Source organism: Nycticebus coucang, chromosome 14, assembly GCF_027406575.1.
Source record: "Nycticebus coucang isolate mNycCou1 chromosome 14, mNycCou1.pri, whole genome shotgun sequence".
In the NCBI taxonomy this organism is placed as follows: Eukaryota; Metazoa; Chordata; class Mammalia; order Primates; family Lorisidae; genus Nycticebus; species Nycticebus coucang.
This window is the reverse complement of record NC_069793.1, coordinates 95,866,571-95,880,308: the sequence shown is the minus strand read 5'-3', so window position 1 is coordinate 95,880,308 and position 13,738 is coordinate 95,866,571. Positions and strand designations below refer to the sequence as shown.

The 13,738-nt window shown below is 36.6% G+C and overlaps 1 protein-coding gene across 4 annotated transcripts in view; it reads left to right on the top strand.

Moving 5' to 3' along the window:
• The window catches only part of DEUP1 (deuterosome assembly protein 1), a 128,377-nt gene that overhangs the window by 80,611 nt on the left and 34,028 nt on the right, over nt 1-13,738 (top strand). For 3 of the 4 annotated variants that reach the window (XM_053560538.1, XM_053560539.1, XM_053560537.1), the window contains 2 exons: nt 5,258-5,454; nt 11,371-11,473. In XM_053560538.1, the coding sequence (XP_053416513.1) occupies nt 5,258-5,454; nt 11,371-11,473 (300 nt within the window). Of the gene's footprint in view, nt 1-5,257; nt 5,455-8,619; nt 10,145-11,370; nt 11,474-13,738 lie in introns of those variants that run through there. The other variant, XM_053560540.1, reaches the window with a different exon arrangement.

The window sequence follows — 13,738 nt, the reverse complement described above, 5'->3', positions numbered from 1 at the left end:
AATTTATTAAACTACTTTTCATAATTAATTCAACCATAATTTATTCAACTGTTTCCAGATTTTTGCCCAAATGAACAACAAGAAAAATCTTTATACATATATCTTAGAATAGCTTCCTACCAGTGGCATTGCTGATTCAAAGAATATGTGTTTAATTTTAATAGCTACTGCCAAATCATATTTCTACCATCTCTAAAGAAGAGTAGCTATTTTCTCTTCAGTTTTACCAGCAATAAGTATTACTGATTTTTCCATTTTTTGTGAGTCTGGTGGTTATAATTTCTTAGTAGTACTTTAATTTGCATCTTATTGACTATAGATGCGCATAATTTTGTATATTTCATGGCAGTGTATACTAAAGAATTAGGTGTGCCCTTTCCTCATTTTTCTGTTGGGTTATTTGTCTTTTTCTTGTTAATTTATATCAACACTTTCTAAATTTTGTGGTTTGCAACTTTTTAATATATTGGCCACACAAAAAGTTTTAAATTTCTACTTGTCCTTGAAAAGCGGTTCTCCCAACTTCTAGACATATATACAGCCTTGTAGATTTTTTCAAAGCTTTTTATATTTTTCATCCATGTGAGTGGCAATTCTGCATGTAACAAAATTTAAGAACCCATTTTTAATGTTTATATGAATATTAAGCTCTATTTATCTGGATGTTCTTGGTAACTTCCTGCTGGATTCTATTTAGAATTGAATTAAGTTTATATATTAACTTTGAGTGATTTTGCTTTTTTGGTATAGTAAATTTTTCCATCCAAGAATATGACATGACTTTGCATTTCTTTGGTTTTAGATTTTTCGTTAAGATCTTACTATTTTCTTTGTATAGTTTCTGTGCCTTTCATTCAAAATTTATTCCCAGCTATTTCATAATTTTTATCCCTGTCATGTATGGAATTATTTCCCTTTTCCATATATAGGAACTTATTAATATAGAAAGAAAATGAAATTATCTTAATTCCACTAGATTTTTTACTAGAGATTTCTTAGAACTTTTTTGACAACCTTACACAATGATACCAACAAAATAGTTCTATCTCTTCCACTGTTCATATCAGGTTTTTTGTGATGTATCATTTGCTAAAACTGCAAAGAAAATATTAAATTATAATAGTGATTGTTGACAAACTTGCTAGTTCCTGATTTTAAATGACAATGATTCTAGAGCTTTGCTGTTTAATATTAGTATTTGTTCTTGATTTATGGGCTTTAGTATGTCTTTCTATTCCTGTTTTATTTAGAGTTGTTATTAAGAATTGCTGTTAATTTTAACAGCTGCCTTTCAACATATATGACATCACATAGGTTTTGTCCTTTAATTTGTTAACATGTAATAGACTGTATGGTTAACAGTTTCCTGCTACTGATCCACCTTTGAATTCTTGGAATAAACTCTTTCAGCCATTGCATTAGTTTGATAGGGATGTTGTAACAAAGTGCCCAAAACTAAGTGGTTTAAAACAACAGAAATTGATTGTCTTAGGGTTCTAAAGTCTTTAAGACCAAAGTCAAGGTGTCAGCAGGGCTGTGCTCCCTCTGAAGCCTGGAGGGAGGACCCTTCCTCGCCCCTGCCTGGCCTCTGGGTGTGTGCCCCTGATCCCCGGCATTCCTTAGCTGGGGGATATACATCGATAGGATCTTTGGTCTTCATGTGGCTTCTCTGGATATCTCTGACTTCACCTGGGCATTTTCACACGTGTTTCTGACGTTATCTGCTCTCTGTGGATGTCCGTTTCTGTATTTGGTGAGTTATGTTGCATTAGGGCTCACCCTGTGACCTCGTTTTAACTCAGTTTCTTTTATGAAGACCCTGTTTCCACATAAGGTCACATCCTGAAGTAATGGCATTTAGGACTTCAACATTTCTTTTTTTTTTTTTTTGTAGAGACAGAGTCTCACTGTATGGCCCTCAGTAGAGTGCCGTGGCCTCACACAGCTCACAGCAACCTCCAACTCCTGAGCTTAAGCAATTCTCTTGCCTCAGCCTCCCGAGTAGCTGGGACGACAGGCGCCCGCCACAACGCCCGGCTATTTTTTGGTTGCAGTTCAGCCAGGGCCGGGTTTGAACCCGTCACCCTCGGTATATGGGGCCGGCGCCTTACCGACTGAGCCACAGGCGCCGCCCAGGACTTCAACATTTCTTTTCTGGGGGGACACAATTCAATCCAAAATAGCCATACTACAGCCATTTTGATATATTACTGGTTCTATGTGATAGTATTTTAAGATAAATCTATTCATATAAATGAGATTTGTATATAGTTCTCTCTTTCTACTTGTTTTAAAGTTATGCAGGCTTTAAAAAATAAAATTGGGAGCTTTCTATCTTTATGAGTGGTTTAGAATAGTTTAAATAATATTGGAATTATCCGTTCTTTAAAGGTTAGAAGGAAGGCCAGGCATGGTGGCTCACGCCTATAATCCCAGCACTCTGGGAGGCTGAGGCAGGTGGATCGCCTGAGCGCATGAGTTCAAGACCAGCCCGAGCTGGCGTGAGACCCCGTCTCTAAAAATAGTCGGTGTTGTAGCAGGTGTCTGTAGTCCCAGCCACGGGGGAGGCTGAGGCAAGAGAATCACTTGAGCTGAACAGTCTGAGGTTGCTGTGAGCTACGATGCTACAGCACTCTGCTGGGGGCAACACACTGAGACTCCCTCTCCAAATAAATAAATAAATAAATATTAGAAAGAACTGAGCTGTGAGAACATCTGGACCTGGCACATCTTCAGTTTCTCTTTTAGGGTGTTTGCTATACTCAGACTTCACTACTTCTTCTTAGGTTACTTTGGTAATTTGTATTTTTCAAGAAAATTTTTACCCAGTTTAACTTGTTTTCTTGTTACCAAAAGTTGTCATATTCTATAATTCTTTTCACTTCTTCTATATTCTGTGGTTATGTTTCCTTTATTATTACTCAGCTTATAATTTAGCATACTCTCTCTTTCTTGTTTTAACTCTGGCTCACAAGGGGTTTATTTTATTATTATTTAAAAATATTAGCTTTTGGATTTATTATTCTTTTCATTGATTTTTCCTAATTTTATTATTTCTAACTTTTATCAATTTCCCTTTCCTGGTTTGCTTTATTTTGTTGCATTTTTTTTATTGTCTTAAAATGAAGAAAACTTTATTATCTATTCTTGCACTAAAATCCCATAATTAGGGAGAAAATTCTCATAATTAGTTAATTCTTTCTAAACTAATTGGAATAGATAAACAAACATAGAATTGAATAATTGGTGCTGATACTTTATCTCAGGCAATAGGAAACAAAATATTGATCAGGCGCGGTGGTTCCTGTCTGTAATCCTGGCACTCTGAGAGGCTGAGGTAGGTGGATCGCCTGAGCTCAGGAGTTTGAGACCAGCCTGAGCAAGAGGGAGATGCTGTCCCTACAAAAAAATAGAAAAAATAGCCAGGCATAGTGGCACATACCTGTAGTCCCAGCTACTTGGGAGGCTGAGGCAGGAGGATGGCTCCAACCCAAGAGTTTGAGGTTGCTGTGAGCTGTGATGCCACAGCACTCTACTGAGGGTGACAAAGTGAGACTGTGTCTAAAATATATATATATATATATTCAACTTCAAATCATATATAGAAATAATCAAATATAGATTTTATCTGTCAATTAGCAAATTTAACAAAATGATAATATTGAATGTGAATGTGATAAAATAGGCCCTTTGATACATTAGTTATAGGAAATATGGGATTGGGAATTTATGAGATTTATGGGGGAAAATTGACAACTTTTTATCAAAGTCCTCAGAAGCATTTATACAGTTTAACCCAGTGATCCTGGTGCTTGGAATCTGTCTAAAGAAAGTAGAGCAAGATTTGTGTGGAAGGAAATGCACACTGCTGTTCATCGTTTTGAAAACAAATTACACATTCAATAGTAGAGGGATAGTCTATGAATCTTTGGTACCTCTGCTAACGCAGTCCTTACAAATCTGAGTTTGGAAGGATATGTAATGCTACCGGGAAAAGACAGCCCCTAGGGAAGCGCCACATCACTCGGCTCAAACAAAAGAGCCTTCCCAACACTCCTGTCATTTTACATATCACAATTTTTTAATTATAGTTACAATTTTGTAAGTATGCATGTTATATTTTATATTGATTATATTTCTTGTTGATATTTATACAGTCATGCACAGCATACTGATATTTCAGTGAACAATGAACCCCATACACAATGGTGACCCCAAAAGATTATGTGTAATAGCACATTTTTACTGTACCTTTTCTATGTTTAGACGCACAAACACTGACCATTGCGCTGCAGTAGTCTTAAGGACTCAGTACAGTGATATGTTGCCCAGGTTTGTAGCACAGGAGCAAGAGACTGGCTATTTTACACAGCCCCAGTATGGAACAGGTTCTGCCCCCCAGGTTTGTGCGGGTTCTCTCTGTGGTCACACATGATGAACGTGCCTAACCACACATTTCTCAAAATATATCCCCATCATTTAGTGGTGCATGCCTGTGTGCTGAATATAATTTTATAAGCATCATTCATTATAATTATATTGACATTTGATATTTTATGTTGACTATATTGTATTTTCTCATGATACAAAAAAGACCAGAAAGATATAAATGTTAATAGCATTTATCACTCAATATTGGTAGTATATTTATTTTGTTCTTAACATATTTTTTATAATGACATATATGATATTTTACATGTTCATATTATTATATATCCATGTATTATTTTATTCAGAAAATATATTATTTTTAAATTGAAATGTGTTGTTTCTAGTTCCACTATTAGCCAACACTAGGAAGTATACCCTATATTCACAAAAGGACTTTAGCTAATTTCTAGAGACAGAGCAATAATGCATGGAGCAGACCGGGTCTGTGCCGGGGTCTGGGCCGTCTAGCGTGCGCGGAGCAGACCGTGTCTGTGCTGGGGTCTGGGCCGTCTAGCGTGCGTGGAGTAGACCGTGTCTGTGCTGGGGTCTGGGCCGTCTAGCGTGCATTGCTTTTCTGTGCTGGAGCCGGGCGGTATTGCGAGCATTGCTTTTCTTGCAAGTGTGTTGAGCAGCATCGTCCCTGAGCATCTGCTGGTTGTGAGCAGGTGCGGGGATTAGAAGGCGCTTTCAGGAGGTGAGCAAGAGTAGCATCACGTCACCTGGCTGAAACCAAAAGGCCTTTCCAACACATGTGTCCAAACACGCAGAAAATATGCATCACTTACAAGGGACAGTTTATTCAATAACAGTTTATTTTGTTCTCTAGAGTATGGACTTCACTAACAGGGAACATTCCAGGCATACATCTATTAACAAACTGGAATATGAGAATGAAAGGCTCCGAAATGATCTTGCAAAACTTCATATCAATGCTAAATCAGCCTGGACTAACCAGAATACCTACGAAGAAGCAGGGAGCTACGCCTATCCAAGCCAAATGAAAGTGGAAAGAAATGAAGATAGGTATGTGGCTCCATTCTACAAGGATATTAAGTTTAAAAACATATAATTTTTGAAGTTTATTTTTAAAGAATTCGAATCATAATTTTATATGCTTTCTCTTAAGTTGTTTAAAATTGATTTTATAATAAATTGAAGTAGGCCAGACATACTGTTTTATAAGAAAGTGTGTTGTCAATGGCCTTCAAAAAATAATAGTGAAATGGGCAGAGTGTTATAGTGGACGTTTGTTTGTTAGTCACGTCAGACCGTTATTCTTGGAAGCTGATAGGGGATCTAGAAAACGCAGACAAGTGATCTTCACTTACCCTCACCTTCTGAGATACACCAAGAAGTATATGGAAAATGAATATCTCCTATTCACATTATTCAAATGCTTTTTAAAATTTAAATATATCAGCCATAAAAATAGTCTAATTTAGTCAATTTTAAAAAAAGATTTATGGACTCAAAAATGTCTCTGAAGGTCTTTCACTGTTTCTCCAAACTTTGAAAAATGCTTAACAAAATAAGCGAGTTTCTTTTGTACAGGCTTTGTCGGGGTCACTAACATGTCAGTTCACATTGTGAGTTTCCCTGAGGAGCTTCCATAGTGCTTAGAAATTACTAGGTCCAAACTCAAGTTCATTACAGCTGCTCAGAAGCTCATAATACTTAGAATGGGAAACCTTACATTTTGCTCTCACGTAAAAGAATTAGTATTTACAATCTTGAAAAATTTGCTTGCTCTTTGTCACCCTCTGTTCTCCACCAGACAAATGGGTAACCAGTCATTGTAGGATTTTATTGAGGATTATAAATCCATGTAAAACATACAGTTTCATAAATGTTAGCCATTATTACTATCAAAATTGCTAGTCTTTATAATGATATTAATGTTTTTCTACAACTTACAGTGCCTAAAAAGTATATTTTGGTGAATAGACAAATGGTTGAATCTGACATTTCCCCAAAGATAATTCTGCTGGGAGGGGCAATACCAGGCCCATCTTTGCAGCTAAGCGTGCCCAGTTCTACAGATAAATCCATAAGTTCATGGAAAATATTTAAAAATATGTTTGTTCAGCATTCTTGTGGGTGTAGTACAGGTCTCTCCTGTTTTCACCACCTCAGCCCTGTATACATTAGAAAGATGTATTCTAGTCCCATGCAAGAAATAGCAACCATCCAGAAGTGCTAAATTAATAACCCTCTTGAGGTGGCTCAGTAAGATGATGGAGCAGGACAGGCTGGCAGTGGCGGCAAGCAGGGGAAACAGCGAGCACAGGGAGGCTGGGAGAGGGCCCAGGCCACACAGTCCTCAGTGAGCGTGCCCACGAGGAAATCTGTCCAAGGAGATCTCATCTTGATTTGGGTGTAAGAATTTATTTTCTAATATAGAATAAACAAACACTTCACAGAGTGATTTCCTACTATCTGGATCCAGTTCTCCACAGGTGAAACCGTGGTTCCCGTATACTGTATACAGTTTTCTCACCGTACAAAGCAAAGCAGGGCCCTAAAGGTACTTCAGAGCATCTTCCTGCCCTGTCAGTCAGTCCCCGGCTGAGACCCGTTGGCACAGAATACTGTGTCCTATTCTCGCTTGTTGGTAATAACTTGTAAAGCCTTAGATAAAAGCACCAACTGTTGCTATTTATACAAAAAGACAGTTACTCTGCCTTTTATTATTTTTAAAAAGTATTTTTATTGTTGGGATTGCCCCTTTTTCTCTTTGTTAGGCAGTGCAGAAGGTGTTAAAAGTGTCTAACGAAAACAAGACCAAGACCGTAGGAGAGACAGAGCAGCTAAAGAGGTAGAGCACTCAGCAGGAGACGGTCCTAATAAGCAGTTTGTTCCTGCGCCCAAACATTGTGCCCTGCTAGTTTCATTTGTTGAAAGTTTCATTAAATTTGTTTTAATGCCTTGTCTGATTTCAGTGTTCTCCAGTGACCTGGTTTCTAAAAGAAACATCATTTCAAATGTTCTGAATAAATTATCATCACGTAGGCTCCCTCTGGGGAGAGTTTTGAGATGCGAGGACGCTGCACTCACGGCTGGAGAACTGGAAAGCAGATCTCTCTCTATTAATCTTAGCAAGTGAAAATGAAATCTTCCTGCCGTCACCGCACAGCTTGGTGAAGTCAAATAGTAAACTCAATACGGGCATATAATTTATTAAGCATAAATTAATTTAAAAAATACAAGGCATCTTTCCATACCAGTGTTTAACGCAATAAGGTCTTATTTAACTATTTAGGAAGGAAAAAGCTTTTAGGTAAGGATATATGAAGGTTAGGGTCCACAAAATTTACAAGTCCAGAATTTAATTTGAAGACAATTCTTACTTTTAACTAAGGGAGATTTGTGTAATACATTATTAACATCATCTTTCATTCTCTCTGAAGAAACTCAATTTTGTTGTTTTTCACTCCTGTTCACTCTTGTTCAAAGTGATAAGTTTGAATTCTTACTTAAAATGGAAAGCATTTTAGCATGTTGCATAGCATTTGCCTTCCAAGATAGTTATTCATATATAAAAATATGAATGAGGTGTAATTAAATTTGCTGAGGGTGTTTTAAATATTGTCTTCAAAAATTAAGAGTTTTAAAGTTTTAGGATAATTTATAAGCTAATTTATAATAGTGCCATCCAGAGTTATTACTATGTAACTAATTTTAATGACAAATCAATTTTGTAATAAACGGAGTTTTATCGTGTATAAGTAAGATACATACTTAAAAGTTAATTTGTTGGGCGGCGCCTGTGGCTCAGTGAGTAGGGCGCCGGCCCCATATGCCAAGGGTGGCGGGTTCGGACCCAGCCCCGGCCAAACTGCAACAGAAAAATAGCCAGGCGTTGTGGCGGGCGCCTGTAGTCCCAGCTACTCGGGAGGCTGAGGCAGGAGAATCGCGTAAGCCCAAGAGTTAGAGGTTGCTGTGAGCCGTGTGACGCCACGGCACTCTACTGAGGGCGGTACAGTGAGACTCTGTCTCTACAAAAAAAAAAAAAAAAAAGTTAATTTGTTTTAGAAGCTGTATCATGTGCTAGACAGATTTTAGCAATCATAAACGTTAGTCATTAAAACGGCTTCAAATGTAGCTAACATGTATTTCAAGAGTCTGTAATACTAAAAAACCGTGGAGTCATCAGGTTTGTTCTTACCACTCATGCGGTCCCTTGTCAAGCATCAATAGTCATTCAGAAGCGAAACTGAGTTGAGAAAGTTTCTACCACTGCTCAAGGAGAAGCAGAACGCAGCAGGTTGATCACTTCTACACCAGGAAACCATAAGCAGTTCACAGAACAGGGAGTTGACTGGGAGAAGGTAGCACGGTTTGTGAAGGGGTCTTGTTCCACGCCTACAGACATTATCTTGTGGCCCAGGGGAAATTCAGTGGAGACACAGGACTGGATGTACCTATTAGATAATGCTGAAAACCGTGGAAAGTTGAGTCAAGTCTCAAGCGGACAGAACTCTGCTTCCCATCAAAGCAACCAGTTCCTGCTATGCTGCAGAATTAAGCGTCGGCCTTGGAATGGGGCCTGTGCAAAAGCTGACTGGACATATCAGCTTGTGAAAGGATATTCAAAGCCTTCTGAAATAATTTTTAAGATAGCTTTTAAATTGATATACGTAGCATTTTATGCAAGGTGATTTTATGAAGTATTTGAATAGCTATATTCTGGAAGACGAACTTGTCAGATATAAAGATGATTTAAAACAAAAGTACTTTACTTCATAATGGAGTCTTCCCTTTCAATCTCTACATTTTATTGATCTTATAATAAAAAGAATGTTCCTATATAAATTTTAGTAATTAATATCATAAAAATGTATCTATACATCCAAAGCAAAATAGATAATTAATATAATTATTTAGGTAATATAGGACAGATAATACTTTGCCTGAAATCTATCTCTGTATACCTGGGATTATAGAGAGACCTCTACTTCTTGAATCACTTCTATAATTGTCTTAATTCTTTTCCACTGTGGTTTGAAGTATCAATAGTAGCCTCACTCAAATTAAAAGGTTCAGCTAAAGATTATATGCAGATGTACTGTGCAATTGTTATAATTCTATTTGAATCGCAAGATGTTTCATCTTACTGTGCACATCATAAACCATGTTATTTCAGTTTAATTTGCTGTTCTGTTTCCATGGTAATTATGGTTTGGGAGAATGGGGGAAAAAATGAAAAGATATATTTCAAGATAAATAAAAATGGAAAACATGTAGTGTTTGGTTTTATGTACTAATTTACAGATGCTTCACTTAATTTTTATTACTATTTGTATGCATGATTTGAAAATGTGTGCATAATAAGAAATAAGTCCATATAAATTAGATAGTGTTGTTTTTGGATAAGAACAGTTAAAAATGTGAATTTTTTAAACTGGGTTAAAAAAATGAAGGCTTTAAAAAATGGCTAATCAATACCCATGGGGAATTTGAATTATTAGTAAAAATAAATAATTTTAAATTGAAGGAATTTTTGTTTTGATGGTCTTTGATGAATTGATTACATCTAAACCCCATTTTCATGAATGACATGTATTTAATCCCAAACAGCCTGTATGGTCAGGACCCTTTTTATAAAATTTTAGGGTAAATTGGTTTGATTATTTGTTTTATTCATTTGTTTAGTCCGCAAACCAAAATTTAAAATTTCACTGTTATTTTTTTCATTCTCATCTTCTACCCTGTATTTTAGCACAAACAAATTCCATTCTATGACTTTCCTCCAAATTGTGTGGTTTGAAGTCAATAAAACCTGGATTTGAGTCTAAAATCTAAAATTATCACTTCTTTGCAAATTATTCTGATTTAAAAACTAAATGTTCTGATAAATATTTTAAGTCTTGGTTTCCTCATCTATGGATAATTTCCACCTTTTTAGGGTTATTTTGACAATCAAATGAGTTTAAAAATAATAATAATACATAATATTTATTATGCGTTTACTATGTGCCAAACATTGGGTTCTAAGTGTTTTACATGTATTAATCATTCAACTTTCATACCAAACCCTTTTTTTAATAAATGAGAAAATTAAAATCCCAGAGAGATTCGTCTGCTCAAGGTATGCAGTGAGTAAGTGGCGATTTTGAGGAGATGATGATTAAAAACAGGTTACAAATCATTACACTATGTAGTGCTGGCATGGTGGCTCCTGCCTGTCATCCCAGCACTTTGGGAGACAGAAGTGGGACAATTACTTGAGGTCAGAAGTTCGAGACCAACTTGAGCAAAACAGAAAAACAAAAAACAGAAAAAATTAGACAAGTGTAACGGTGCACGTTTGCAGTTCCAGCCACTCCGGAAGCTGAGGCAAGAAGGCCTCCGGAGGCCAGGAGATGGAGGTCACAGCGAGCCCCTACTGAACTCCACTCTGGGTGATAGAGTGAGACCCTGTCTCAAAAAAAACAAGAAATAAATAAAATTAAATTATAAAGTATTATGCCTTGGAGAAATTAAAGTTGTTGTTTTACAAAGACTTGTTTTAGCATTAAAGAAAGGTGTAATTATGTTAAGAATGCCAGCAAGGTTAAGTGTAGTGGAGAACAAAAAACAAGTATCCAGTTGGAATTGTCAAGGGCAGCAGAGTTACTGTTCTGAGATTTTTTTTCAAGCTGGCTCCATGTTATTGGAAATGGCAAAGAGATTCAAAAGTAAAACACAGAAAAGGAAGCAATATAGGCAACAAGGGTAGCAAAACATTTAACAGTAAGTTTCCTGCTTCATTTTTAATCACTTTGTCTTTCAAGTGGAAATTATTCATCAGAAAAGTTGTTTTCAGAGACATACCCAGACAATAAGCCCCAAAATTTTGTTGTGTTTTTCCCCTATTTAGACATCTGAGAAATTAAAATCCTTAGCTTTTCAACCATGTGTCCTGGGTGGTAAAAGTAACCGCCGTTTCCTCTCTTTTAGACTTAGCCCAGATCGAAGCGCGACCCCGTCGCTGGCATCTTTGACGTTTCAAACCAAAGAAACGGCAGGTCCTCCCGTTAGTGATGAGGAGGTATTCCCACTGGTGAGTCGCTGGTTGTAGGTATTTTTCCCCCCTTTAATTGGTGGTCACTTTACTTCCTTACTGGTGCCAACATATACTGATGTACACGGTGGTGGTTTTATTTTTTTATTTTAGTGTGTTTCTTTTTTAAAAAAATGTCACTTCTTGAATAGGACTCCATGATGGGTCTGTGAGTCATCTGATCCCTGATGTTTCATGAAGTATTTCAGTCAGTGGCTATTTACCTCTAGTGCAGGACAGAATTCTTGGCGATGCTTTTTTAAAAGTGCTTGGGCCTCCCCTCTGCTCACCCTCTCAGGGATCTGTATATTTTAAAGAGCTGCAAGTGAACTTTAGTACCTGTTTAAAAACATCTTTTTCATCGACTCTAACATACAGACAGACACGTGTATTGATCACAAATAAACAGCTTTATTTATGAATTAGCACAAAGGGAAGCCATCAAGGCCACTATCCCCCAGGTGATAAACAGGACGCTGCCAATCTGCAGGTACCCCCAGGTCTTCCTCCAGTCCCACTGCTGCTGCTCCCAGAGGAGTCACAGTCAGCTTGACCTGTTTCTAAATGAATGTGTGTGTGCGTGTGCATGTGTGTGTGTGTGTGTGTGTGTCCGGTCACTTTTACTCAAATATTATTTCTGAGATTCTTTACCATCCATATTGTTGTATACAGCTGTAGTTTATTGATTTTGTTTCTCTATAGTAATCTATCGTATATAATATACAAATACCACACACAGTGACACTAAAATTCACTTATTCATTTTACTGTTGATGGACATTTGAGTAATTTCCCATCTAGGGTTGTCCAAGTTATGCTGCTGAAAACATTCTTGCCTGTGTCTTTGGTACGTGTGCAGACACATGCCCAGGTCACAGTGTGTGGAAATGGTCAGCTTGACAGCTACAGCCAAACTGCTTTCCCGTTTGAGCCCATAAATACCCAACAAGAAGGGTATGAGAAGTCTCTTGCTCTATATTCTTTGTAACACTCGGTATTATACGTCTTTTTAATTTTAGCCATATGCCAATTGTGCAGTAATATCCCACTGGGGTTTTAACTCACGTTTCTCTGGTGACTGATGTAGTTGAGTACCTTTTTATGTTTATTGGCCATTTTGGTATTCTCCTTTGTAAAGTGTTCAGTTTCTTTGCCTAGTTTTCTGTTGGACTGTCTTTTTTATTGCTGATTTATAAGAATTCTTTATATTGTGGATATATCCCTTTCACTGGTTTTGTGTTGGTCTCACCTTGTATTAATAGAGACTGGAAGTAAGATTTAAGCTATCTGAGTAGAAGGAAAAGGCTTAAAACCAGTAAATTTTGAAGTTTTAGAGATCGCGATGACCCTGAAGTGGTCTTTTGTGTTCATCTCAACATAAAATGCCAACATTTAATATTTAATTTAATACTTAAGCAGAATAAAATTTCATGTCGATAAAGTAAAATAAATAAACTTTCTTGTAACTTTCCTCTTCATTTAATGGCATTTTTTGATAAACAAAAGTTTCTAATTAAAATAGAATCAAATTTAGTAATCTTTTTTTTCATGGTTAGCATTTTTGCTGTCCTATTTTAAACTTTTGCCAGGGTTATAAAAATATTATCCTCTATTATATTTTAGAAGCTTTGGTTCTTTACTTTTCATATTTTAGATCTATAATCCAACTGGAATAAATATTTGCTCCCAGAGTAAGATTCTTGATCCCTTTTTCCCATGGAAATACTCAGTTAACCCAGGAGGACTAGAACAAATGGTTCTAAATTCACAGGTGCTATATTCACAATCATAACAGTCTGATTTCCTACTTTTAAATCTTTAAACCTGAACCTTTTTTTCTTTTCCTTGCCTATTGTACTATGTTGAGTAGACATGACAAAGTTCCTTTTCTCATTCTTTTTTTTTTTTTAATTATTGTTAAATCACAGCTGTGTACATTAGTGCAATCAAGGGGTACAATGTGCGGGTTTCATAAATAATCTGAAATATTTTCCTCAAACTGTTCAACGTAGCCTTCATGGCATTTTCTTAGTTACTGTATGTAGACACTTGTATTCTGACTTTAGTAAGTTTCGCCTTCTAAGTAAGTAAGAAAAGTAAGTTTCGCCTTCTAAGTAAGTACCCATTCTAAGATGCACCGTAGGTGTGGCCCCACCCATTACCCTCCCTCCACCAAAACCTCCCCCCTTTTCTCATTCTTAACTACAAAAAGAAAACTTCTAATATTTCACCATTGTATATGATAGTTTCTGTAGATATTTTATA